Genomic DNA, 27,712 nt, shown 5'->3' with positions numbered 1-27,712 from the left:
AGTCCCACCGACAATTCTCGGATCTCAAGCTCTTCAGGCTGTCTCAGCAATTCTCAAACAAGATGTGACTCTGGGGTGCAAAGTGCAAGGACGGCCGTTCCCCTCAATCCAGTGGTACAAGGACAGAAAGTATGACTTCTCTTTGTGCTTAAACAAACAGAATACAACATTCAGCTTGATGTGTCTTCATTGCCGCCTTCTTCCTGACTCCTATTTTCCTTCCAGGCTGGTGTTCCTGAGTGATCCCAATCTGGAGGTCACTGACAGAGGTCAGGCTTTGAGGATAAAAAGTGTCCGTCTTGGAGACGAAGCCCACTACCAATGTACTGCCACAAATACAGCTGGAAAAAAGTCTAAGGAATTCTACCTTAATGTACACGGTGAGTGTATGTTACTGTTACAATATTTCTTTTTATTTAATGATTCCTGACGCTGGCTCCATCTGCAAGTGGACAGTACAGGCCCGAGGATTTGCTTGCTGTGAAGCCAGAAATAATTGAACCTAAATAAATTGAACCTGTCTACGAAGACCATAGGCCGACACATTGTACATGTGGAAAACCGCCCATTTCTTTTCTTTTCTTTTTAGGCTCTTTCTTGCTCTTGGGGTGCTCCTGAATGTATTTATCCAAACATTATTTGATTCCTCTTTGATAAAAGCATAACAATGGTGCAGACAAATGACCTCTAAATGAACCTAAAACAGGCTGTGACAATCTGCCCTGTCACAGAAGTACCATACTCTTAGAGCTCTTAATTGGTGTGTTCAAGAGAGTGACTTTTGGTGCAATATTGTCCTTTAAACACCTGGAGAGGCTATAGATGCATAATCTGCTAATGAATGAATGAATGAATAAATGAATGCATGATGTAGAGGTCCAGCAAGTGTTCTGTTAATTGTGTCAAAGGTCCCAGTGTGACCACAAAAGACTGAATAAAAATCTATGAACTTTGTGATCTCTATTTTAAAATTTGGTACGGAATAATTAATTGCGTCACAAGTCTGAACAGTTGAAGACAAAGATTGAATTATAAATGAGGCCAAAGGAGAAGAAAGAGCAAATTGAGCCCCAGATTCACAAAATGATCTTCAGGGAGTTTGCAACCTTGACTGGTGGTTAGAATGCTGAGAAAGGAGGCCAATCACAGAATAACAACTTAACTTCACCTTCAAATCAGAGTTGGCTTGAACAATGTGTTTAAGCAACCCAGAATACTTCATTTATTAACCAACTGTGAATACACTACATATAAATCTTTACAGTGTCAAATTTCAGCCACAATTTCAACCAGTATTTCTTCTTTTGATTTACCCCAGTGCCCCCCTCCATCAAAGGAGGTAACCTAACCACAGATATATCCGCTCTTCTGGACACAATGGTCACGCTGGAGTGTGAGGCACGTGGGGTTCCTCTACCTACCATCACCTGGTACCGAAAAGGGGAGGCCATCCTGTCCAGCCGTCAGGCTCAGTACGTAGAGCGAGGTCACTACCTGAAGATCCTTCGGGTCCAGGCATCGGATGCTGGTCAGTACACCTGCAAGGTGACCAGTGAGGCCGGGAGCGCCGAGAAGGGCTACAAGCTGGATGTCTACTGTAAGAGCTTGACACTTCACGTCAGATTTTACCCCACTGCGCATCATCTTAAAATTAAAACTGTTTAGTTACTTTTCTTTATTTCAAGATGTTGAAAATGTAGAGCACAACTTCAACACAAAATCAGGTTTGATGACGGATGTGTTTAAATAGACATATGATTATTGAAGACCAAATGATATCGTCACTGATATTAAACCTAACACAGGACTATATGTGTTATATATATTTTTAAATAAAAGTCAAACACAAATATAAATCCACTCAGCTTTGTGTGCGTTTACCCCAGCCTTGTTTGATCTGGACCAGAGTTCATTTTAGTAACTTTCATGGAAAGTCCGCTTTGTTTGGGCATGTGTGAACGCTCTCCCGAAATCTGATCCAGATCAAACAACTGAACTCTGGTCCACTTGAAAACATTGGTCTTGGTTCACTTGCAAATTAACTGAGGTCCGGTTCACGGGACTTCTGCTTTTAGTCCAGACCAATCAATGAGCTGTTTTTCTTCTTTTCATACTTTATTTCCTCTCTGGTCAGTGTACGTTTTGGGCGATAGCACCCTCAAAGGAGAAGCTGTTGTACTTGCATGACATTGTCCAAGCGATTTGATCCAACCAAACTGAGTCCCAGACTACCCTGGTGTGAAAGCAGCCTTTATCTGTCTTGTTCATGCATCTCATCTCTCCACAGTGCCTCCTACCATTACAGGAGGAGCCGAGGGGCCCACTGAGAGAAAAGTGGTCCTCAGTAAACCTGTGATCCTGGAGTGTGCGGCAGAGGGGCACCCTCCACCCTCCCTTACTTGGCTGAAGGATGGAGTACCTGTGCGTGACGGGGAAAGTGTCCAAGTGCTTGATCGGGGGAGGAAAATCAAAATCCTCTCAGCCACCATCTCAGACTCGGGACGCTACGTCTGTGTGGCTACAAGCGTGGCTGGAGAGAAGGAGGTCAAATATGACGTCAGAGTGTTAGGTAATGAAAGCACAAAAAATATTACTTCCACATGACACATTGAGAGTAATGGCTGAGCAAATCACCCTGGACTTTGTCAATGCAATGCAAAGACATTTAATAGCTTTAAATGCATAATTTATCTCAGGGCAGACTCATTTGTGTGCAGGTACAAGTAGCAGTCTAAAGTTTACTTTTAATAAGTCTCATTTTTTCCATGTTGTTTTATTTGCTTTAACTGATTTTTTAAATCTGTGAACAAAAACATGGATTTACACACACAGTGTAATGCTAACAAAGACATCTTTTTAATAGAAGACCATTCTTTAATGTAAGAAAAGCACAGAAATTACTTAAAAACTTAAAAATGGCCACAGACTTGTGAATGTTTTCCTTTTTCCAGAATCAGCATATATGTTCAGAACCGTATAGTATTGCAATATGACAAAGCCTCGAATATATAGCCTATTTATCCAGTTAGTTCAGAGGATTGTGAAAGGGATTCACCTTCAGTATTTACTGATAAGTCTCCTGCAGTAACAGCTGGGAAAACAGTATGCCGTTGTCGGCAGGATTCGAACCTGCGCGGGGAGACCCCAATGGATTTCTAGTCCATCGCCTTAACCACTCGGCCACGACAACTCATGTCGACACGAGCTGATGCAGTTGGCTTTAGCTGGAGCTGTTGGCATGTGCACGTTTCACATGGGAATTTGACACCTGACATTTCATAATGCAGTAGAAGTTTTTCAGTTTAGCTGCACCCTGAAAATTATTGTCTTTCTATTTGATCAATATTTATGCATATGTGCACTTGTGTCACAATATCATAGGCAACTGAAGCTACTGGACCAGTTCTTGGCTCGAAAAGAGTGAGGAAAACAGAAAACACACCAGAGATCACTTATGAATGAACAAGCTGGCTGTTTAGTCCAGAACTAATATACACAAACACAAATACATCCAAACAGAAGAAACAGATCACAACCATATGATAATAGGGACCTGACTTGTTTTATGCCCTGGGTGAACATTACTTAAGTTTACACTCATTCCTAATTGGTTTTGGATGGAATTTAATGCAAATTCTAATTAAGTTTAGGTTGGACCATTTCTTCAAATTCCCTTTTATCTTGTGTCCCTTGTATCTTTAATTTAGCAAGTAAATCTTACTTACCATCGACATTATCTCTTGAGTCATATCCACAGTCCAACAGTGACAGGGGTGTTGCAGATAGCAACAATCCAGCAGTGGTGTTGTCTTTTAACGAAAGTCCAGGTACTCACAAATCCTTGGGTCAGGCTCGCCGTTTCAGGTCAAATGCAGGAACACTACAACCTCGTGCTGCAGCACATGCAGCCCTGAACCGTCTGCAGCCACCAAGCGGGCATGAAGTTCCCCTTTGCGAGACAAAAAAACACAAAAATTAAATAAAGTCTCTTTTTACACAATGTTTAACTGTACATAATCTCTAAAGTAACCCACCATTACCCACAGATGCTTATGTAAAATGACGTCATAGCATCTCGTCCACAACATGCGACTCACCAAAACTGTGTAACTTAAGCTCTCCCTTCCAGGCAGAGTGTAAAGATAATCCAAATTTTTGAAAAAATGCATTTCAACTCCTTTTATCATTTTTTTCAACTGCTTCTCATTTGTCGCTATTGCTGCACTGCTCCGCTCACCTCGCTTGTCAACACAGGCATCACATGAAAATAAAAAAGTATTACTAGATTTCTACACACTGCATAATAACAAATGAATGAAATGTATTGTAACTTTTAGGCATTTTCATCAATGAATTGAATATTTATCCAAATTATTGTAAATGATTCTCTTTTCACTTTCAGTTACTGTATTTAAGATTGGGTTACACAAACCTATATATTGTTAAACTGAATCTTTTCACTCCCAGTTCCTCCTTTTATTGACGGAGCTGATAGTGTGACAGACACCACTGTCATTGTTGACAACCCTCTGGAACTTGAGTGTCACGCCACGGGAACACCTGCACCCACCATCAGGTAAGAACTTCATCTAACGCACAAACAATTATGAAGATGTGAACAGACGTGTATGCACACCAAAAATATCTCTCAAAACTTCTCTCTTCCAGGTGGTACAAGGATGGAAAACCAGTCAAACAAGGTGAAGGACTGCGGGTTGCAGCCAATGGCCGACAGCTGGTTGTTTCCCGCGCTCAACTCTCTGATACCGCACGTTTTCAGTGTGTGGCCTCTAATGAAGCAGGGGACCATGAGAGAAACTTCAATGTCATCGTTCAAGGTAGAACATTTAAATGCTCTCATGGATCAATAATGTAAACAGTTTTGCAAATGTTGTGAATGTAATATACTATCGATACTGTGAATGCAAGCTGCAGGAAATCATCTGTTTTGGGTAAATACGTCTCTCTATAATACCTTCCTTACCTCACAATGATGAATGAAAAAAAACAAACATTTGTGCTTTGTACTTCTCTAGTGCCTCCATCTATCCGCACCACTGGACCTGCTGAACGTTCAGTGGTTCTTCAAAAATCCATTGGTCTGGAGTGCGTTCCTAATGGCATCCCTCCTCCTAGTATCACCTGGCTTAAAGATGGCCGACCTGTCGACACAACAAAGGAGCACCTGAAGGTTGATCCCATGACTGACTGAATATCCATGTCACTAAAGTCTGTGCATCAGCTGGAATTCACAGGGGAATCAAACTCACTTAATTTGCAGTACCTCACTCCACTTGCATTACTCACAAAGATGGATTGTTATATGTCTGCATTGCAGGCAACAGTTCAAGTGAGGCAGCACAGGATTTATTGTTTATCATTTCAAATGGGAATTGAAACTACATAGTGATGAACTGTGCCTTGGTTTGTGAACGTCTTCAAGAAATTATGTCAGAAAAGAAAACACAGGTTCACATGCACTCAGACTCCCATGTGAAAATGTTTCAAGCGAATATTTCAGAAACTCTGACATAGTTACATCGCATGCAATCCCTGTCCACTTATTGCTTGTTCAGACTCTCTTTGTCTTCTGTGCTTATTTCTCCCACAGCTGGAGTCAGCAGGCAGGACACTAAAAATCATAGAGGCGAGACTTGAAGATTCTGGTAGATACACCTGCCTTGCTACCAATGCAGCTGGTGAAGCTCAAAAGCACATACGACTCAGTGTCCATGGTAACTTACAAAAACACAAAGAACTCTAGACGTTTGTTTCCTTTCTCTCTTCCTGCTGCTATCAAGAGACTAGGTGGAGACGTGAGAATATCATCTAATAAACCGCTGCTTGTGCGTAATGTTCTTGCCCCTCAGAGCCTCCTAGTATCCCAGACTCTGGACAGAGCATCAACCAAACCATCCTGTCAGGCTTCCCCACTGAGCTGCAGTGCAAAGCCACAGGCAGCCCATTACCTGGTAAGATGACCCGCCGTCTTCCTACTAGGTCCTGCTGTGCTCTGTCACAGCTTGCAGGGCGTTGTTTCCTCTGACCGTAAAGTAGAAATTGGTTTTGCTGTAGCCTCCCTTATCTTTAACCATTGAAGAAAGAGCAAAAAAAATATCTTGGATGACTCCCTACAGGCTTCTTCACTTTCCTCTCACTCCCTTCTTTTCCATTTGGACAACTGTACTTCCCCACACGCTCAGTACAGATAAGCGCATAAATTCCAGTGTAATTAAAACACTCTTTTCAAGACCCATGTCTTTATTTTTGCAACAGCCGTTAAATCCCAAACATATGACATCTGTGAAACCATGTATCTTGCAAAAATGTCTTAGTATCAATCTGTTCGAGTGCCATTTTATATGTGTCCAAAAGGAACATATTTTTTAAATGTGTTTTTTATTTATTTAGGCAGATAATAAAAATACACGTGTGTATTGCCTCTTTATGAGCTCAGTCTGCTGTAACGCATAATAGGGGGATAATTGGACACAATGGTGTGAAGGATATTCAAATTGCAAACATTTGCTTTGCAGTGTATTCTGATAGTTTGCTTTATTTCATTCAAGTGAACGCGCCTTTTATTACTTTTGTGTCTCAGCCATTACTTGGTACAAAGATGGTCGGCCTCTGACCAGCGCAGCTGGTGTGACAATACTGAAGCGAGGCCAGGTGCTGGAGATTGAACGGGCGCAGCTGTCTGACGCAGGGATATACAAATGTGTTGCTGTCAACCTGGCTGGAGTGGCTGAGATTTCTCATAACCTGCAGGTGTTGGGTGAGTGACTTTTTCACATGTCTTTCATTAGATGTTATCCTTCGCAGATAACAAATAAAAGTACATGCAAATAAACAGGAAATGAGTCATTGACACACAATTAAAATGTCCTTCTTCTACTTTTTAATAGGCCAGCAGTATAGTGGACATTGCTAGATGTGTCCCGTCATTATTAGTAATATTGTCATGATCTTCATCATCATCATTTATTAGGTCCGAGCACCAAGTGGTGCAAAGAGCCTATTGAAATGCAAGGAATTAATATTATTCTCTCTTCTTTTTTCCATGTGGAACTGCTGCATTTTTGGCGGCCTAAACATACTAAAATCAGTATGAAAAGTGGCGAACAATTTTATATTTCATGGAAACTATGCATGTGTGTGCCAAAGTGGCTCCATAGCGCCCCCTACAATTTTTTTACATTTATAACATCTACTATGGGCGGCATGTTTCACCTACAACCGCAGATTTTCATTGGCATATGCAGCGTTTCTGGCCACACGAAAACATTTGTGACAAATTTGGTCAGTATATACAACAGGCCTTCTTGATGGAAGGTTATCAAAATCTTCTGAATAAGTCAAAGGCCGTGTTGCTTGCGGCGCACTGAAAATCAACCTGTTGTCATCAAACAGGAAGTGATGTGTAACTCTGCTCTATAAGCTTCAATCTGCTTCAAACTTGTGTCATTACAATTCTGCCCTGATCACATCCATATGCTTATGTCCATTCACAGTCATAGCGCCACCTTGTGGTATCAGGAATTTGACTTTATTGACACTGAAGCACATCGCCACCTTACATTTCCATCACACTGTGACGTGCAGCAAACCTCAGCATGCACCACGTTCCAATGTGTGTGTTTGCGTGCGAGGACCCGTTCAACGATGCTTGCCGCTTTAACTATTATTGTGCTCTTCAGTGCCTCCGGTCATCTCCAGCCGAGGTGGGACTGTAACAGTTGTGGTGAATGAGGCTGCCAAGCTGGAGTGTGAGGCCACTGGTGTCCCCTCACCCAGTCTCACATGGCTCAAAGATGGCAGCCCTGTGGCAAGCGTGTCACATGGCATTCAGGTGTGCATGATATCATTAGAGAGTTGTTTCATGTCAGCATGAAACTCACTCTACACATTTTTCCGTAGCTGTGTCTTAAGTGAGTTGATCCCTCATAAGTTTTCCTCTTCATCCCAGGTGCTATCTGGTGGCAGAGTATTGTCCTTGAACAGTGCGCAGGTCAGTGATACAGGCACGTACAACTGTGTGGCTGTCAATGCCGGAGGAGAGCAACACAGAGAGTACGACCTGAGGGTGTATGGTGAGAAAATCATTCAACTTTATTTTTCACACAATGCTCAATGCATCCTGTTAGCACATCAGCTTCCACATGTGTGTGTGCACAATATCAATTCTGCACCCATATTTAAACATGCAAACATTAGTAGATTAAGTGCTATAAGTTCCAGAGGTTATGTGAGCACCTCTCAGTGTTCATTTTCAAATGTTGCTCAATTTTCCTTTTGTTTACATGATATTTATGTGTCAATAATGACACCATCTTCATCAATATCATCTCCAGCTTTACAGAAATGCAGCAAGATTTGTTTGTCTTGGATTTAAGAACACTTTTTTACATTTATATTTAAAAAAAATATATACATAATTAAGATTAAAAGTGTTGGGAAATGCATAATTTCACGTGTTTTGACATCTTCTAATTATGAAAAAAGTTTCTTGTTGATCTTTGTGATGTTGTTTTTCTTCACTCCCTCCTTGGTTTCCTCGGTGAACCAGAACAAACATGAAATTAAATACTGAAACAATATCCAACAAATTGCAGTGAGCAAAACGTGCATGAAGAGGAAGTATGCTTCAAATGAAATCAGCATTTAAATAAATGTTGTCAGTTTACTGTAGAGAGCAGAGCTTGATGGTAAACTATTTGTTATACAGCTCTAATCAAAGCAAATGTGGCTGAGGTAAAATGAGACACGTGGTTTACATATAACAAATAGCAAAGTCTGGGATTGTATGAGTTCAACCAGATATGTGTGTTTGAACATGTGGTCATAGAAAATCCCAACATCCACATCAGATGTTTCCTCAAAGAGATTTAAAAAAAGAAACCTGTGCACTGAAATGAAGGCAGATTTGTTGTGGTAATTGCTACCATTCCTCAGCAGCTTCCTGTGTCTGGACTACCACTGAGAGAGAGCCTGGGTCTGTCCTTCCTAATGACCTCAGCTTTGTCTGAATGGACCATAATGCAAGGGAAACCGACCTGCAGTCATTTCCTGGATGCAGATTCACCCCTAAAGGGTGACTGCCTCATGAGGAATAGATAAACATGAGCTCAGGAAAAATGCCTTTTTAACTAAATAGTCTCCGCATGATCTAAGGATTCCTGTTTCCAATCAAATTGAAGATATATTCTGTCTCATGGTATCAAAGGTTGTTAGTTATTTTTTGGAAGTAGTTTGTCTTGTTTGAGTTCTTAAGTGTTGAAAATTATGTTGGACGTCACAGCAACAAACATTGTTGATATGATCAGACAACAATTTTGTTCCTTCTTTTCTTCAAAACATAATTATTTATGCATCTCTGCACATGGTAGTAATTTCCATGGAGATTAAATTTCACCAACTTCTGGGAAATGAAGCTACTCTCGTTTTTTATACTACAAACCAAATGTTGAATGAAGAATTGGTTTTATGGCGCCGCCATAATCCAAGATTGAATTAGTGGTTAAAGAGCACCACATGCAGAACCTAACTGAGGTTCTGTATCTTAGGAAGCAATTATTCTGCTCACTCATTGGGTAGCCTACAAAGTTTTTGGCATGGAGACTGACAGAGGAGGCTGACGTCTACATTGAGAGACAACTACTGTGAAAGAATGTCGAAACATTGCAGGCTACAAATAAGTATTTTACAGATCACATCACAAATGGAAAGTCTTTTGGCGGCTTTGAGAGGCGTATTTTGTATTTGAGTTGTGACCCTCCTATGCTACTATAATTGAAGAACAAGTTGATAAAAACAGTGTTGTGTATTTGATGCAGTGTGATTTCAGAGCCGCAAGAATATGGTGTGTTATTCAGTTAAATCACACAAACACGGACTTCCCAGTTTAATTATTTTCAGTTATTTTCTTTGAACGGTGGGCTACTAAATCTTCCAATGTATTGAACTCATAAACTACTATTTTATAATCGATGATAAATGAATAACAACAATGAATGACAAATGATAGATTACCTATCAATATAATCAATATAATAATATTATTAAAAATTGCATAATCTTCTGAAATACAATGTACTGTTCATTTTTGTAACTAAAGACTTGAGTTATTACACTAAATATGCAAGCACCAACCACATCACAACATTCGGTAGTTAGTTACTCTCAGTTGGGGTGAATTACTCTAGTATGGACACACAGCTGAAGGAGGGACCGATGTGGTGACATTTACCAATTCAGGGAAAATAAACGATCTGAAAGTGATTTGAATGTAATGACAGCGAGATTGATGCAGCACTCTGAAAGTCGATACTTCCGTGGGTTTAATAACATCAGGAAATCATTAGTTACATGGTAACAACAAAACAAAGGAATATTATCTACATCATATCGGCAAAGTATCAAAGTGTAAACAAATGGGCTTTCTGACATTGACATGTTTTCAATCTTTAACAGACATAAATGTGTCCCAGTGAATATTAACCATGAAACATTTGAAGTGACTTATATTTACTCACATGTGTCTACCACAGTGCCACCGAACATAAAGGGTGAAGAGGTGAATACTACAGTAATGTTTGGTCGTCCTGTGGAGCTCCACTGCCAGAGTGACGCAATCCCCCCACCCACACTATCCTGGCGCAAAGATGGTCGCCCGCTCTTCAGGAAGCCAAGCCTCACAGTGTCAGCAGATGGCAGTCTGCTTAAGGTACAGCTCATCGGAATCATACAGCCATCTTGAAAGAAGGGAATCTTTCGTAGAAAGCTATGTGGGACATTCATGTATTCCACAACTTAACTGGCATCACTCACTTTCCATGAGGTATCACTGTGTTTTCTAAACTGTAAATCTATTTGGCAGGTGGACAGTGCCCAGGTGCAGGATTCGGGCAGGTATACGTGTGAAGCCACCAATGTCGCAGGAAAAACAGAGAAAAACTACAACCTCAATGTCTGGGGTGAGTTTATTCTAATCATAATCAGTGGCTGTTTGTGTGTTTTGTTTGCAATGAAAAGTCAAGTTTCACTTGTGAATTAACTCTGAAACTGTAAGCAGCCCACTGTTGTCCATATTTCAGCTACAGACTATTTGCAAAGCATGTAGGCTCCTCTTGTAACATCACAGTGTCATGAGTCATGATGCAGGACATACTTACTGACACCATTCATGAAAAGCAAACATATTAGATGATGATAAATGTAAGAAAGAAAAAAAAAGTACCACTTGTGAACTAAAATAAAAATCAAGGATAAAAGTGATTGAAAGATCGCAGCTAAAAAGTCCTTAATGATAGAGTGAAGCAGGCAGGGTACAGACCGACATGAAGTGACGTCGCACACTCACAATGGGACATTGTTAAGATCAAACATGTAGGAATTAACTTTAAACTATACCACTGGAACATGGGAGAAGGAAACTTTGAAAACAAGATGACAAGGCAGGCACTTAACGATACACAAAAAACGTAGACAGGAATAAACACTGGGGCTGCGACACAAGTTTTTTGTGTCTGTTTCTCTCTGAAGTCTTTCATGATCTGCAGTCCTAAATAGTTTTGTGTCCTCTCTTCCTTTTGCCAGTTTGGTGAGAGCACAAAATGTGAAAGAGGCAGAGTTATTTGAAGAAAGCCAACTCAATTCATTCCTCTTCTGCACCCACTTTATCCACTACGGTCCCCGGGAGTGCTGACAAATAACAATACCTTGGACAGGATGCTAGTCCATTGCAGTGAGAACACGGAGACATAGACACTCACATTTACATTCACAAGTGCAATTTAGAGGCGCCAGGTTATGAGGCACATCGCCATGCTCTGGGAGGAAACTAGTGTAGAAAAACAGAACAGAAAAACCCCACACATATATAAAGAGAGCATATCAACTTCTCACAACAAGGCCGCTGAACTTGGAAACAGAGATTTCTAACCACTACACATCCAACATCTACTGTGACCGGAACTGTTTAATTCACGTTTAGTAAATCTTGTTTCTTCCAGTGAAAACGTGTTTCTGTTTTTGAGTGTGATGTGATGTGATGTGATGTGAGTGCCTCTTTTTTGTTTCCTCTCAATGTAACAGTTCCTCCCAGCATCCGTGGCTCAGAAGCGGTGTCTCCTCTGACAGTGATTGAAGGAAATCTCATCACATTGGTGTGTGAATCCAGTGGAATACCTCCTCCCAGCCTCTCATGGAAGAAGGACAGTAAGTGTAAATATGGTAGAAAAATAAAACAATTGTGCCTTATGTACAATGTGTAAATTAGCTTTGTGGTTGACCTGTTTTTTGTCTTTGCATTCAGGTTCAGAAGTTAAGTCTGACCAGCGGGTCAGAGTTCTGTCAGGTGGTCGACAGCTGCAGATCTCCAGTGCTGAGAAGTCGGACACAGCCTCATACTCCTGCACAGCCTCCAGTGCAGCAGGCACCACCTCCAAGGAGTTCAGCCTCCAGGTCTATGGTAAGTTTACATAACGAAATCATCTGGTAACGATAATGAAATTGTTATTTTTTACAGTATTATAAAAGCAAAATACCTGGAATTTGTAACGCGAGCAAGGTAATGTAATAATAAAGTTCTGCCTTTAACACAAAGAAACTCTTCTGCAGCAAACAAAGTGATGGTTTAGGAGAGGAACCAAGTGCCATCAAAACGATGATAAACGTATAGATCAATCGATCCCCACTTTAAACAGAAAAAATGTGTTTTTTGCAAATCTGTGTATTTTTACAACCGAAAAAAATTTAAAATACATTCATTTACATTTTGACTGATTGCATGACAGAGAAATAGAGCCTTTTAGTTAAAAAACAATCCATTCATGGATATTTCTTATTATGACCCTGGTTCATCAGGGTCAGAGTAATCAATTAAATGCCATGAAGTTTTATTTGTCATTGAAACATCTTCAATATATTCTTTAGGTTTCTGTAAAAAAAAAAACAAAAAAAAACACCAACAAAAACCTCATACTTTTCTTCACTTCAGTTCGCCCCTCCATCAGACACAGTGAAGATGATGCAGACGACATCACTGTGACAAAAGGAGGTGATGTGACCCTCCAGTGTGCCGCAGAGGGCGTGCCACGACCGGCGGTCACATGGCTGAAAGACGGGCGTCCCATCACGGGCCACCATGGTGCCAAGGTCCTGAACGAAGGGAGACTGCTGCAGATTAAAGACGCCAAGGTGTCAGACACGGGACGCTACACCTGCATTGCTGTGAACGTAGCAGGACAAGCTGACAGCAAACATGACATCAGTGTTCATGGTGTGTGTTAATGAGTGGTTAAGTCAACTTTTAAGTCTTAATTTTGGAGCGTTTTAATCATTATTTCCTTTTTTCTCCTTTACATTTTCAGTCCCTCCAAGTATTATCGGCCAGGTACAATTTCCTGAAAATGTGAGTGTTGTAGTGAAGAACCCTGTTGCTCTTCACTGCGAAGCATCTGGCATCCCGCTTCCTGACATCTCATGGCTGAAGGATGGACGGCCAATTAAAACTACGAGTTCAGTGCGTGTCCTCTCAGGTCAGTTGCTTGTTTTCATGGGAAACAACTTTTTTGGGGCATTCCACAATGACAAAATAAATGTAACTCATTTAATTTTGTTATTTTGCAGGAGGACGCAGTTTGCGTCTCATGCATGCTGCAGTAGAGGATGCTGGGAGGTACACCTGTATCGTCTCTAACAGTGCTGGAGAGGAGAGGAAGAGCTTTGATGTTGACATCCTCGGTAAGAGCACCATCCATATCTATGATTGTTGCTTTCTTGTTTAAAGTTACTGTGCCAACTGAAATATGTTTTAGACGTTTATATAACTTGAGGAGATACAGTCATTTTTTATTTGTTTTGGATTGGCAGTCCCTCCAAATATTGTGGAGGAGGGAACCCTGGTGGATACCAAAGTGAAGGAGAAACACAACGTCACTCTCAATTGTGAAGCATCAGGTAATTTACATGATCAGTTATTAAAAAACATTGTTGTTGGTTTTTAATAACTGTCACAGTAAAGATAAAATCAGTACTTTGCCAATCTTCAAATTTTTCTTCTTAATTATTTAGGAAATCCAGCACCAGAGATTAAATGGCTGAAGGACGGGCAGCTGTTAGTGTCTGACAGGCGGCACCAAATTTTGTCCCATGGTCGTTTTCTACAAATTTCTGGAGCCCAGGTTGGAGACACGGGCAGGTACAGCTGCTTGGCATCGAACAGTGCAGGAGACCGCAGCCGACATTTCAACCTCAATGTCCTGGGTACAAAGACAAACCTGTTATGAAAGGTTTTTCCAAATAAATCAAGCTTTTCTGCAGCAATGCAGGTCTTCTTGTGACGTGACTGCTGTGTATATCCGACCCCTTCTTGTTCCAGTTTCTCCCACCATTGCTGGGTCTGGCCCTGACAGGTCTGCAGAGGAGGTCACGGTAACCCTGAGCAGCCCCACCTCCCTGGTTTGTGAAGTCCAATCTTACCCTCCCGCTTTCATCACTTGGCTTAAAGACGGCACTCCGTTTGAATCCAGACGAAATGTCCGAGTCCTACCAGGTTTGCGATCACAGTGGACACAGGAAAAAAACTTTAACGATTCCATAGATGTGGTACATTTTCTACCCTTGCTTTTACAGGAGGGCGAACACTGCAGATTCTGAATGCTAAAGAAGAGGATGCTGGGAGGTATACCTGTGTGGCCACTAATGAGGCTGGAGAAACACTGAAGCACTATGAGGTCAAGGTTTATGGTGAGACTCCTGCATCTCTGTGAACACGCTGTATCTTTCTTCACAAGGAACAAGAGTACAACATGAGCTCTGCAGTATCAAAACTCTGTGCTTTAATGCAGGTTGGGATTGGCCGTGTGATACAGCATTCTTTCTGTGCTTCTCTTTTGTAAACATGCATTCATACCTATACACATACAGTATGTATTCATATAGGTTAAATATAGCAGCTACCTATAGCTATACATACCTTTATTCCACATATATGATGTTTAAATCTTAGCGAATATGACCCAGATTTCTTCCAAATTTTCAACAGAGATAGCATAATACTAAAGCGCAACTTGCACCCTAAAACCATTATATGAGGTTTTTTGTTTTTTTTTATTAAAATCCAAACAAAGTGACAATGGCAAGAGGTTATATTAGCGTTATTGCACTTTTTTTTTAAATGTGAAAGTGATGAATGATGAGTAATTGCTTTCATAATTTAAATTCTCTCAAGTTATCGTTACAGACTATTCTCAAGAGATAAGATATCCTTGAAAAATATGTGTTTTACTTACAGGTAGAATGTAATTGAACCTGTCAATTCAGAATCATCCAAGTGTTGGGTTGTTGACAGTTGCCTGTCCAGAGTGAATGTCATAGATAAACTTAAGCACTTTTTGCAAGCAGAAAAATACATAATGGTGCAATTTGAAGGAATGTTATTGCCTTTTTTTTTTTTTATATATATATTGTTTTTGTGATGTTTTTGGTTGTTGCTTGTTCTTCTTGCATGTCCTCATCTGTAATCATCAACCTCCTTGCTGGCCTTCCTCTTCTATTCAGCTTCATCCTCAGCATCCTGTTCTCTATTTAGCAATTATCTCTCCTTCATACATGACCAAACCATCACAACCTTGTTTCTATGACTTTAATGATAAACTGTCCCTCTAATGTATTCATTAATATCCATTCAGCTCACTCTCATATAAAACCTCATAAAGTTCAGCTTTGCCACCTCCAGTTTAGCTCCCTTTTTGTCTTTTGTTCAATTCCACCGTAACATATAAAATACCGAATATCACCTTATCATGTAAACCCTCCCTTTCACGTGAGCTGGCACCTTTCTATCAAAAAATGACTAAGGAAACTCTCGTCTACTCTTCCTCTACTCTTTTCTTTAACCTTTGCTTGTGAGAGGTTGCATGGCCACCTCAGTGATCATATTTAAGGGATCTCTTGCTTCTTTTCTAAATCTGTTGAATATTTGAGAATCAACGAGACAGTCAATTCTTACGTATTCTTGAATGGAGGTCTTCATTTCATGCTGACTGCTTATGAGACAAAACAAAGATGGCAGACTTCCAATCAGTGTCCAAGGACAGTAAATCTCTATTGTAATATGTTTTTGCTGCTATAACCATATGTTCTCTCAGACCATCTCTGAACTCTCATAAACAGAGAATGTCCTCACAGGACATTTATTTACTGTATTTATCTTAGGTAATGTGAAGCAAAATGAAGACCTCTCTGTCTATCTTTGTGATAGTACAGTTTTTAATAAAAAAATATTAGCATAGTGTTATGTTCATGGTTTCAGTTTTCTTTAATGTTATGTATCTTTGCTTTGTATGTAGCTTTTGACTTCAAAAGACTAAATAAATGCAAATAATTGTTACTTATTGTAACATTTGATGTTCTTTATTACATCAGCATTATCACAGCATTAGTAATATCTGTGAGAAATAAACTGAGGACCATATAATACATAGGAAATACTGCATACTCGGCAGCAGAACAGATTAAAATAATGTCTAGTAAATCACTGCACATAAAGTATATTGGTCAATTAAAACAAAAGCATGCTTTCCTTTCCTTGGTCACCATTTAAAAGTATAACACAGTTTCTAGTGCAATCAAACCGTTACTGAAGAGCCTAAGTAATTCACTCATTTGAGGAATATAAAAAAGTGTGTGGGGTTGCATTGTGCTGAGATGACTTTGTGGTGATCTGGTCAGCGGTAATGGGGCTTTAAAACATGTTGAATTCATTTGGCAATAAAGCATTTGGCCAGTAACAAGGACTTATATTATATTTATAGTTTCTGTTACAATTCTGGGGCGACAATATACAACAAATATTCCAAAAAGCACTATAGAAACCTTGGATAGTTCAAAGTTTGTTTTTGTTTTTATTATGTTAATAGTGACCTCATGTGATGGATTACATGTTATAGTTTCAAAGAAATGTTGACGGACCAAATCTGGTAGAGAAGGTTTTTTTGTTTTGTTTTCTCCCTTTAATGAAGAATAGTTTATACGTTCAATTGAAGGGTGATGAAAATGTAACATTGGTGGAATCTGATGTTATTCAGATTGTATGAGATTATAAATCCTATTCAGTGCAATTAAAATCATAAAAGGAACTCAGCTATATAGGGATCACACCTTTTCTTTTTTTTATGTGCTTCAGAAATACGAAAACACAAAGTGTGTTTTTGGTTTGTTCCATTCCCGAACTAAATAATAATTGTAAAGTGACTGAGACACAAAATGATGAGAAAGATTAAAAAAATACATCACTTCTTTTGTAGCAAGCAGAATGTGGTAAGCATGAAAATGTCTTGTCTGAGATCTGACTCGTATTAACTTTTCTTAAGCCCATTGTTTGATTACTATGATAAGATGAAGACCCGGACCCACAATTAGGCTGCATTAAAACTATCAATATTGACCAATCCTGAATTCCTCAAATTGTTTGTTTGATTGTAGTAGTAGCTCTGCAGATATCTGTTTGGAGATGGCTTTGACAATCAATAAAACTCAGGAGAGAAGTGAACTGGTGGAATAGGCTTCAACATTTCTTAAAAAACACATTATAAACTTTATTAGCAAAAAAAGGAAACATAAGATCCAAGAACACTTGTCACTGCTCGTAGTTAAAGTGACAAGATGCAGCCTATTATTAAAGCTGTCACACAGTACAGGAACACGTAAAATACAGTTTTATTCTTCAGTATGTTTGAAGAGTCTTTCCCTTAAAGAGCGCCAACTTCTGCCAACAGTCACGTGGAGACAGGAGGATGATGAAGAGGCCATTAATCAGGTCAGAGGTCAGAGGTTGGAAGTAGTCAGGGACATCACATATTCCCAGGTCATCTGAAAAAGTGTGACATAAGATTGCACATTTTACATATTGATTCAATAAATGAATAAACCATTAGGAACACATGGGCTTGTTATAACAGTAAATTCCAAGCAGACCTTGCAAAACTGACGTGGAAACTATCAACTACAACAGAACACAAGAATATAAATTAAGCTCAGAAATCCTGAACACTATACAACTTTATAGTTATATGTTGATTGGCCTGTTTTCGGAATTTTATCAATTTGCCTTTGCTAGCTGAAATAAAGAATAGCCTGTTAATGTAGTTTATATTTCTATATGTTAAGATTTGCAACATTGAAATTATACCGACCAGAATTTTTGACCTTTTCATAAACAAAATGACCAATATTGTCATCAAAAACATGTTTTTTACGTTGTATGTTGCACTTTTTGATATTTTTATATATTTAAAAAAACAAAACATTTATTTTAAAGAATACATTTATGACGTACCGCAAGGGAGCTCATGTACCACTGGTGGTAGATGTACCACAGTTTGACAATCACTGCCTGAAAGGATTTTTTTTTTCCATTTGGTTTTTACAAGTAATGTTACTCAAAGATGAGTTTGGAGGTGTACTGAGACTGAATCAGACCAGAAATTAATCCAGTCTTCTAAATAGACGATGAAGAGCCCCTGATGCCTTGGATTAGTTTGAGTAGTTGTGGTGGTCAGAGGTCAGGGTTACTGTGACTTTAAGCATTTGAGGAAAGTGTTTTAAATAGCATAAATATGAAATCAAAGACGAATACATGATGATGGTCTCTGGTAAATTTTGTTAAATTCAATATTAGTAAGCTTGATATTTATTCAGTTCCCTAACAGAGTCCAATGAGTCTGGACATATTGTATATCTCTCTATATATATGTCTGTTTGGAAAAATATATATTAGCATGAAAACCAAACTCCCACTTCTGCAATGTGTAACATTTATAAGTGATAGAACTAGATAGAAACGGTGAATAATCTCTATATGATAACCTCTGGTATGTGTTGCTTTTTTTTACTACAGTCCCTCCTCAGATCAATAAAAATGACATCCCTGGGGAAGGACTGGCTCCTAAAGAAGTGAAGATCAAAGTCAACTCCACACTGACCCTGGAGTGTGTCGCTCAGGCCTTTCCCACCCCGGCACTACAGTGGTATAAGGATGGACAGGTAGTTGTTCACATTGCTCAACTTCATTTTAAATATGGCGGACATTTCTTTCAGACCAAAAGGGAAAACAAATTCTTTTTTTTTTCCCAATGATTACAATCCACAGGTCCTGAGGACAGATGAACATGTGTCCATTACAGCCAATGGTCGTATTGTTCTGATCAAGCACGCTCAGGTGTCAGATACGGGCCGCTACACCTGTGTAGCCACCAACATAGCTGGAGAGGATGAGAAGGACTTTGATGTAAATATACAAGGTGAACTGGGTTGACTACTGCTGATGTGTTAACTGAGATTGTTACTAATTACTGCAGTTATCTCTTAGAAAAGAACTGAACTTTAAACTAACCACCTAACACAAAGAACAATGTTTAGATAATGCTCAAAGTAGAATTCACACCATATGTTTCTCTTTATTTCCTCCTTCTGCTCAGTTCCACCTAATTTCAGCCGGCCTGGTGGAAATGGTGATACCACATTTCCTCCAGGTTTTGGAGGTGATGCCCGAGAGGTGATACTTAACAATCCCATCTCTCTGTACTGTGAGACCAACGCTGTGCCACCCCCTACACTCACCTGGTACAAAGATGGACAACTGCTAACATCAAATGACAAAGTTCTGATCCTGCCAGGTGACAGAAAAAGCAAAACAATTAAAAAAAAGAAAGAGGGAAAGCAAACAAAGAACAAAACCATACCAATCTCTCTGTTTCACTTAAAGGTGGGCGGGTGTTACAGATACCTAGAGCTCAGGCTGAGGACTCAGGCAGGTACACATGTGTGGCCATCAACGAAGCAGGAGAGGACTCGATACAGTATGATATCAGAGTGTTGTGTGAGTAACAACATTTTTTCGTAACACAAACGCTTTTTGAAGTCTCCCTAAATGTAACCGTTTCTCATGGTGTATGTACATCTGTCTTCTCCCAGTACCTCCGACCATACGAGGCACAGACAGCGAGTTGACTGATGAAGTCATAGTCATGCTCAACAAAACTACACAGATGGACTGCCATGCAGATGGAAACCCCTCCCCTAAGATCAGCTGGTTTAAGGATGGCCATCCAATCGCTCCCAATGGTCCATATAGAATTATGTCCAATGGGCGAGTACTTCAGGTAAAAACCAGGAAACACTGATCAATTAGACATTCATTTAAACCTAATTTTATGTTTCACTTATAGTTTACTCACTGCATGTTCCTTTTGACAAGATTGGCAGAATGAAAAAGATTATTGAATCCTAGAACAATGTTAAGACACTTATGAGATAAGACAAAAGAAGAGCAGACATAATTTGATCAGACAAAGAAAATTGCTCTGTATTATTGCTTGTTACAGTCAATATATTCCCCACCAGGTGCTGACTTCTCAGCTGTCTGACACAGGGCGCTATGCATGCGTGGCTGACAACGTGGCAGGGACTGCAGAGAAATTCTTTAATCTCAATGTTCATGGTGGGTTATAGGAATTCTCTTATTTTATTGAAATATAGAAATATACAGAGTGTGTCATGCAGGCTCCGACTAAAGTGTAAGATGATGGATGGATGGATGGATGGATGAATAGATGGATGGATGAATGAATGAATGGATGGACACAGATTTAAAATTTTTCATTTTGAATTTTTCCTGATTTCCTTCTTTCAGTGCCACCTTCAATTATCGGCCTGAGTCCTGAGAATGTGACAGTGGTGGTGAACAACTTTGTGTCTCTATCTTGTGAAGCTACCGGCTTTCCTCCTCCCACACTCAGCTGGCTAAATGACAAGGGCCCCATTCAGGCCAATGCCAATGCCCTCATCATGCCAGGTACTTTTTAATTATTCTAATTTTATCGGAAGCATTTCAATAGAGCATGATGGAGTTTGTACAATAGAGGAGGTGGAGGTTTACAATATATGTTTGAAAGCCTTTGAGTGTCTGAACACTTTTTTCTCCTGCAACATCAAAAATTATTAGAAATAATATATGTTTAATGTAAAGTATATGTCAACAGTTGCAACTTTTGGGTGATTATGGCCTGCTCGGTAGTGTGGGTTGTCTCTCAATCCAGGCATGCAGGTTCAATCCCCCATCTCCACCCGTCCATATGTCAAAGTGTCCTTGAGCAAATTGCAACCAATGGATGTATTGAAGGCCTTCCATGGAAGCTGTTACCATTGAATGGATGTGGGACAACGTGAAGCACTTTGGGCTGCTAAAGTAGCAGAAAAGAGCCATGGAATATAACTGAAATACACTTATATAGAACAGTGTGCTTTTTATTGCTTGTGGATCCCATTGATTGTAACAATATTGTCTTATAATGTGAAAGACTTGAGAAAGTCCAACATCAACCAAACATTACTACTTGGATTACTGCCTGGTGTTGAGATGAAGATAATGAGTTGTGATGACTCGGGAAGAGTGATGTGGTCCAATCTCTGTAAAGAAGGCCCAAACCCACAATTTGGAAACACACAATTTTAGTTATAGCAGGACTATGAGAGAAAAAAAACTATCTGGATGCTTACATGTCATAACAATGAGCAAGATGAAGACAAAGTTCCATTGGATTTTGAAAGTGTCTTCATGGTCACTTGTGCTTTCAGGTGGCCGTACCTTACAGATACTAAAAGCAAGAGTGTCGGATGTAGGAAAATACACTTGTGTGGCAATGAATGCCGCGGGAGAGGCACACAAACACATCCATCTCACAGTTTTTGGTATGTATAAACAAGTATTATAGATACAAATATGGTACTACTGACTGGTCTCATTTTGTATCATGAACTAAAGGTGAATGCCGTTTTTGCTCCTCTGCCCTGCAGTTCCTCCCAGCATTCGGGATAATACAGGTGACTCTCCTGTGGTTGTGAACATACTTGTTGGGAAATCAGTGACTCTGGAATGTGAATCCAATGCCATCCCTCCTCCCACCATCACCTGGTACAAGAACGGCAGAGTGGTGACAGAAAGTCCCAACTTACATATACTGTCTGAGGGACGAATCCTCCAGATTAAAAGCTCAGAGGTGCGAGAGGCATGGACACCTTTTGGTTTCCTTCTTGATCTCTGCCTTTACCATTGTGTTCACCTATTTGCCCACTTTCTCTTATAACCAAAGTACTTAAGTCTGTTTGTCACATCAGCTGTGACACCTACCGCTTTCGAGATTTAAAGATAATAAAATAAACTGTGCCATACTGATTTTGGTTTTCCCATCTACCTGTTTTCTTCAGGTGTCTGATACAGGACAGTATGTTTGCATGGCCTCGAATGTTGCTGGACAAGTAGACAAGAACTTCCACTTGAATATCTATGGTAGGATATTCTCAATATTAATTTCACCAACAAAAAAAACATCACATGGCATACAATCACACAATGCTTTTTAACTCGTCTTGTCTTTAGTACCTCCGAGTATAGAGGGCCCAGGAGAGGAAACTGTTGTGGAAACCATCAGTAACCCAGTGACGTTTGCCTGTGATGCTACAGGAATCCCCCCACCCACTCTTACTTGGCTGAAAAATGGTCGTCCCATAGGTAATTAGATCTATGTAAGCTAGGCTGAAAGATTTTATTGGCAACATGCAAAGCACAAGAGTTGTCTTTCATATGTAGTATATTAACTTTCTGTTCTGCATTATGTATGCATGTGCAAAAACAAGTGGAATAAACATGCTTGGTTTTATAAAGAATCAGCTTTGAGAACTTTTCTTTGATTTTACTTCTACTCTGTTTTTACAAAACACATTGCTTATTTCCTTTAGAGAGCTCAGAGTCTCTGGAGATGCACATCTTTTCAGGCGGCAGCAAACTACAGATTGCACGGTCACAGCTCTCGGACAGTGGCACTTATGCATGTGTGGCCTCGAATGTGGAGGGCAAAGCACGCAAGAACTACCACCTCAACATACAAGGTACATACATCACCTGTGTGTCAGGGCCCTCTGTCAGTAAAATGCATTGGATTGATGGATTTGATATATACAGTATTGAAAAAAATGTCAAATGTTTGTTTTACCTTGTATATTTTAATTTGCACTTAAAATGTAAACTTACCAATGATCCCATTTTTGACCAACATTTTCAGAGAGTGTTTGAATTAAAGCTTACTAACATGAAACAAATTCATTTTTCAGTTCCTCCAAGTATCTCTGGATCAGAGATGCCCAGTGAAGTGGGAGTTCTCCTCAATGAGAGCATCCAGCTAATTTGTCGAGTACAAGGGACACCGACTCCGACCATCCAGTGGTTGAAAGATGGAGAAGCCATTAATGATATTAGACTCAAAGAGCTAAGGTAAAAAAAAGAAAAATATTATAGGCATTAACAATGCTTTCATCATCAACATATAAAATATATACAAACTCCTGTGGTTTGTATATGATCAGGATCAGCCCAGACGGCCGCACGCTGACTGTGAGCCGAGCTCACACCACAGACAGTGGCAAGTACACTTGTGTGGCCACCAACGCTGCTGGAGAGGAAGACAGAATATTCAATCTCAATGTGTATGGTGGGTCCAAATAATTTTACAGAGGCAAATTTCTACGTGTCATCTGGTATAAACAGTTTCTCATGGAAGTGCTTTGTGCTTGGTTTCCCAGTGCCTCCTGTGATTGAGGGCAACAGTGAAAGTGTGGAAGAGCTGACAGCAGTTCTGGATAGTTCTGTCAATATTGAGTGTGTTGCTACAGGCTCTCCCCTGCCTCAGTTCAACTGGCTGAGAAATGGCCTCCCTCTGCCTGTTTCCTCCCACATACGACTCCTCTCTGCTGGACAGGTACTTCGGTAAGTCTGCGGACAGGGCACACAGAGTACCCTCCTTTTTTATTTTTTTTGTTTAACTCTCCTCCACTCAATGTGATAATTGTAATTACAGGAATGCCAATGATAATATAATTGGTGATGTTAACTTCAATAAAATATTTCATTGATAGATTTTCTTTTTACAATGTAACCTAGCTGGTGTTAGAGTCATATCACTGTGATGTCATTCATACCTTCATTTAAACAATGTTAAACAATAATCTATGTTTACGTGAGGAAAAGCTTGTTACTGTGTGTCTGTGGTTCGACTTTAACATAAAATTTCTACATTGCATTTTTGTTCTGTTAGAATTACACGGATCCAGGTTTCTGATGGTGGAAGCTACACGTGTGTGGCCTCAAACCGGGCTGGAGTGGACAACAGACATTACAACCTGCAGGTGTATGGTGAGATGGAAAGCTATCAAACTCTAGTGAACTGCATGTTTTGGAACCATATTGTTTATTTTATTCTTATTTTTTTTAACTATAGCTTATGACCAACTGCTGTCAAACTGAGGAGCAAAGACTAACAAGTTATTAAATGATGTTGTTCAGTCCCTGCAGGTCTTGATGGGGCAGGGAGCACAGAGGATGTGACTGTAGTTAAAGGAAACTTGGCTTCTCTGCTGTGTGTCGCTGATGGGACACCAACACCCAGCATGTCATGGCTTAAAGATGGAGAGCCTGTCATCCCTGATCGCCACCTCATCCTCCTCAACCAGAATACCACCTTACAGATTGACCAGGCAAGGGTCAACAACACAGGACGCTACACCTGCATTGCTAACAACACTGCTGGTCAAGCAAGCCGCCACTTCAATCTGAAAGTCCTGGGTGTGTAAAATGCAGATTTTATTTCTTACTCAAAAGATTGCAATTCTGATTTGTGAATAACTATTTTTTATTTTTTTGTTGTTTTTTCATGATTTATATTGACAGACCCTCCACACATCAAGGGAACTGGTGTCCCAGCAGAAATGTCTGTGGTTGTAAATAATGCCTTGGAGCTTGTATGTGAGGCCACTGGTATCCCACCTCCTTCTTTGACCTGGCTGAAGGATGGACGCCCACTTCCACAGACAGACACTCTGCGCCTCCTCCGGGGAGGGGAGGTGCTCCGATTGGCCTCAGCGCAGGTTAGTAATCTGGGATTAATACAGTGATATCCTGTTTTATACACTCAAAACAATCAACTATGCAGTTTTTCAGTTTACATATCAGAAATATGTTTGATTAACATGAGCATATTGAGTTTCTTGTTGTTAAATGGTTCATTCTAATACACGTTGTTCAGATAATATGAATAAATGAGATTCAATCTCCTTAATATGAATAGATCGAAATATGTGACATGAAAAAAAAATTACATTAACTCAACAAATTATTTTTGTGTTTGTGGAAATGACTGAGAATAATTTTTTTCAGTGTACATGGTATAATATTGATAACGAGAATATTCTACTTTCCTTGGAAAATAGCAAATACTTCTATTGCATCTTGTATATAAAACATGAGGTAAAAATTTTTTCTTTTCTTTGTCCACTATTTTGACATTTACCATACTTAATCTCACTCAGCTGGAGGACACGGGCAGATACAGCTGCTTAGCCAACAGCCCTGCGGGTGATGATGACAAGGACTTCTTGGTGCGAGTGCATGGTGGGTAACAAACAAATAGCAATGTGCAAAGTAGATAAGCTCTGACTTGTGTGCCATTGAAGATTCTATCTTATGCCACAGGGTTTTTCCTCCTTGTCATTATTTCTCTGCAACTATATAAAACTCCAGTTTTAGAAGTGAGACAAGCCTCTGTCAGTTTGCATCAACCTTTCTCTGCTCTCAATTCCTCTTTCAGTTCCCCCTAACATTGCCGGGGACAGCACGCCTCAGGATGTGACGGTGCTGCAGAACAGACAGGTGACCCTGGAGTGTAAGTCTGATGCCGTTCCACCTCCAACCCTCAACTGGCTCAAAGATGGCCAACCATTACAGGTCGGAAGTCAAACAAAACATTCCTATAACAACACCTGGAATATTTCTTAGGTATATTTGTAAAGCATTTCTTATTTCCTTCCTGCAGGCTTCTGCTCGTGTACGAATCTTGTCGGGTGGCCGCTATTTACAGGTCAACATGGCAGAGCTCGGTGACACGGCTCAGTACACCTGTGTGGCGAGTAACATCGCTGGGAAAACCACACGACAGTTTAACTTGGCAGTCAATGGTATTGCTACAGCATTTATGTAGACATCCACCGCAAAAATGATTGATAAATATGCCACCAGATAGGGATTATTAATTCAAGGAACGCATGTCTGATTAGTTCTAGACCTGAAGAAAATGTAGACATCAAAAAGAAGAAATCTAATATGTGCTTTTGTCTCCTCAGTGGCCCCAACTATCAAAGATGGCTTACAGACAGTGTCAGTACACATCAGCAAGCCTGCAGTGCTTGAATGTATAGTAAGCGGCGTCCCACCACCTCGGGTCACCTGGAGGAAACATGGTGCTATACTGGGAGCGAACAACCCTCGGTAAAGCAAACAAAATGGCGTCTGCTATGAAGTCCTCTCTATTGTTTGCATTTTTCCAGATTCACTATTTCACTGAGCTTTTAAACACGCTTGCAGGTACACCTTTAAAGAGGACGGCTCTTTACACATTCATTCAGCTCAGGTGACCGACACTGGTCGCTACCTGTGTATGGCAACCAATCAGGCTGGGACCCAACGCAAGAGAGTGGACCTGCAAGTATATGGTGAGTGGTGACAAGTACAGTCAATGGTAAAGTCACACAAAAGTTCAGTCATTTAACTTTTGAACATTGCTTTCATGTTTTAGTGCCTCCTTCCATCACTGACAGTCGCACCAACATAACAGTGATTGTCAATGTTCAGACAACGTTGCCTTGTGAGGCCACTGGTATCCCCAAGCCCACCATTAACTGGACTAAAAATGGACGAGCCATCAACACTGACCAGAACCAGAATATGTACAGGTTGATCCAGGTTTTCTGTCTCGCTTTCCTAACTTTAAATATTAAAACCTATTCCTGGGAAAGAAAACAATATAGGAAATTTAAACACCCTTTATGCAATATGTACTCTGCTTACTTTCCCAAATTTTTACAAAATAATCATAACCAGTTTTTTTCTGAGTTTGTTTCTTTGTAGGACAAACTATGAAAGTGCTTTGAATTATTAACTTTCCATCTCTGAATTTTCCCAGATTACTTTCATCAGGCTCGCTGGTAGTTATAGCTCCCACAGTAGAGGACACAGCAGTGTTTAAGTGTGTGGTCTCAAATGATGCAGGTCAAGACTCCAGATCCATCAACCTCAATGTCAATGGTAGGTAATGCAATAGTTTATAAGTATCGACGATATTCCTGTCATCAATGCTCATTAATGTTGCTTTGTGAAGTGGCTCAACATAGTTTGTTTAAGGCTCCTTTATAAGGGACACATTAAACCATTTCCATTCCACCTTACAACCGTTCTTGCTGTTCTTTTGTCCACAGTTCCTCCATCTATAGCAGATGAGCCCACTGAGCTCGTAATAAACAGACTGTCCCCAGTGGTCATTGCTTGTACTGCATCTGGTGTCCCAGAGCCCTCCATCCACTGGACCAAAGATGGGATGACACTCCCCAGAGAGGGACGAGGATACATCGTCCTGCCAACAGGTCAAACGCATGGAAAATATGGCAAAGAAGTACACAAGTTTGCATGGATCATTCAGCAATGACCAAATATAAAACATAGTTTAGTACTGTCTCCTTATTCTTTATGACATAAGTAAACCTGAAGCAGTATGAGAAGACTCTACATGATAAATTAGAGGTTACTTTAAAAGTATGAGTGATG

The 27,712-nt window shown here is 40.0% G+C and overlaps 1 protein-coding gene across 1 annotated transcript in view; it reads left to right on the top strand.

The window, feature by feature from the left end:
• hmcn1 (hemicentin 1) overlaps positions 1–27,712 on the top strand; it is a 93,143-nt gene that overhangs the window by 51,189 nt on the left and 14,242 nt on the right. The window contains exons 29-77 of the mRNA XM_080473483.1: positions 3–129; positions 226–380; positions 1,319–1,597; positions 2,288–2,569; positions 4,468–4,576; positions 4,669–4,838; positions 5,037–5,191; positions 5,612–5,735; positions 5,871–5,972; positions 6,602–6,778; positions 7,701–7,852; positions 7,970–8,093; positions 10,551–10,726; positions 10,880–10,976; positions 12,097–12,219; positions 12,317–12,472; positions 13,001–13,282; positions 13,374–13,541; positions 13,633–13,746; positions 13,876–13,962; positions 14,077–14,268; positions 14,384–14,557; positions 14,638–14,751; positions 18,905–19,050; positions 19,157–19,307; positions 19,485–19,682; positions 19,772–19,885; positions 19,981–20,168; positions 20,410–20,506; positions 20,699–20,860; positions 21,643–21,756; positions 21,862–22,064; positions 22,273–22,354; positions 22,445–22,576; positions 22,804–22,953; positions 23,176–23,335; positions 23,428–23,552; positions 23,644–23,827; positions 24,156–24,253; positions 24,404–24,682; positions 24,788–24,984; positions 25,426–25,507; positions 25,704–25,840; positions 25,929–26,070; positions 26,236–26,380; positions 26,477–26,604; positions 26,688–26,844; positions 27,075–27,196; positions 27,367–27,531. Coding sequence (XP_080329609.1) covers positions 3–129; positions 226–380; positions 1,319–1,597; positions 2,288–2,569; positions 4,468–4,576; positions 4,669–4,838; positions 5,037–5,191; positions 5,612–5,735; positions 5,871–5,972; positions 6,602–6,778; positions 7,701–7,852; positions 7,970–8,093; positions 10,551–10,726; positions 10,880–10,976; positions 12,097–12,219; positions 12,317–12,472; positions 13,001–13,282; positions 13,374–13,541; positions 13,633–13,746; positions 13,876–13,962; positions 14,077–14,268; positions 14,384–14,557; positions 14,638–14,751; positions 18,905–19,050; positions 19,157–19,307; positions 19,485–19,682; positions 19,772–19,885; positions 19,981–20,168; positions 20,410–20,506; positions 20,699–20,860; positions 21,643–21,756; positions 21,862–22,064; positions 22,273–22,354; positions 22,445–22,576; positions 22,804–22,953; positions 23,176–23,335; positions 23,428–23,552; positions 23,644–23,827; positions 24,156–24,253; positions 24,404–24,682; positions 24,788–24,984; positions 25,426–25,507; positions 25,704–25,840; positions 25,929–26,070; positions 26,236–26,380; positions 26,477–26,604; positions 26,688–26,844; positions 27,075–27,196; positions 27,367–27,531 — 7,497 coding nt within the window. The remainder of the gene's footprint in view (positions 1–2; positions 130–225; positions 381–1,318; positions 1,598–2,287; positions 2,570–4,467; positions 4,577–4,668; positions 4,839–5,036; positions 5,192–5,611; positions 5,736–5,870; positions 5,973–6,601; positions 6,779–7,700; positions 7,853–7,969; positions 8,094–10,550; positions 10,727–10,879; positions 10,977–12,096; positions 12,220–12,316; positions 12,473–13,000; positions 13,283–13,373; positions 13,542–13,632; positions 13,747–13,875; positions 13,963–14,076; positions 14,269–14,383; positions 14,558–14,637; positions 14,752–18,904; positions 19,051–19,156; positions 19,308–19,484; positions 19,683–19,771; positions 19,886–19,980; positions 20,169–20,409; positions 20,507–20,698; positions 20,861–21,642; positions 21,757–21,861; positions 22,065–22,272; positions 22,355–22,444; positions 22,577–22,803; positions 22,954–23,175; positions 23,336–23,427; positions 23,553–23,643; positions 23,828–24,155; positions 24,254–24,403; positions 24,683–24,787; positions 24,985–25,425; positions 25,508–25,703; positions 25,841–25,928; positions 26,071–26,235; positions 26,381–26,476; positions 26,605–26,687; positions 26,845–27,074; positions 27,197–27,366; positions 27,532–27,712) is intronic.

The sequence above is a fragment of the Lipophrys pholis genome (assembly GCF_963383615.2).
Source record: "Lipophrys pholis genome assembly, chromosome: 10".
Lineage (NCBI taxonomy): Eukaryota > Metazoa > Chordata > Actinopteri > Blenniiformes > Blenniidae > Lipophrys > Lipophrys pholis.
The sequence above is the reverse complement of the archived record's forward strand: the minus strand, read 5'-3'. Positions and strand labels throughout refer to the sequence as shown.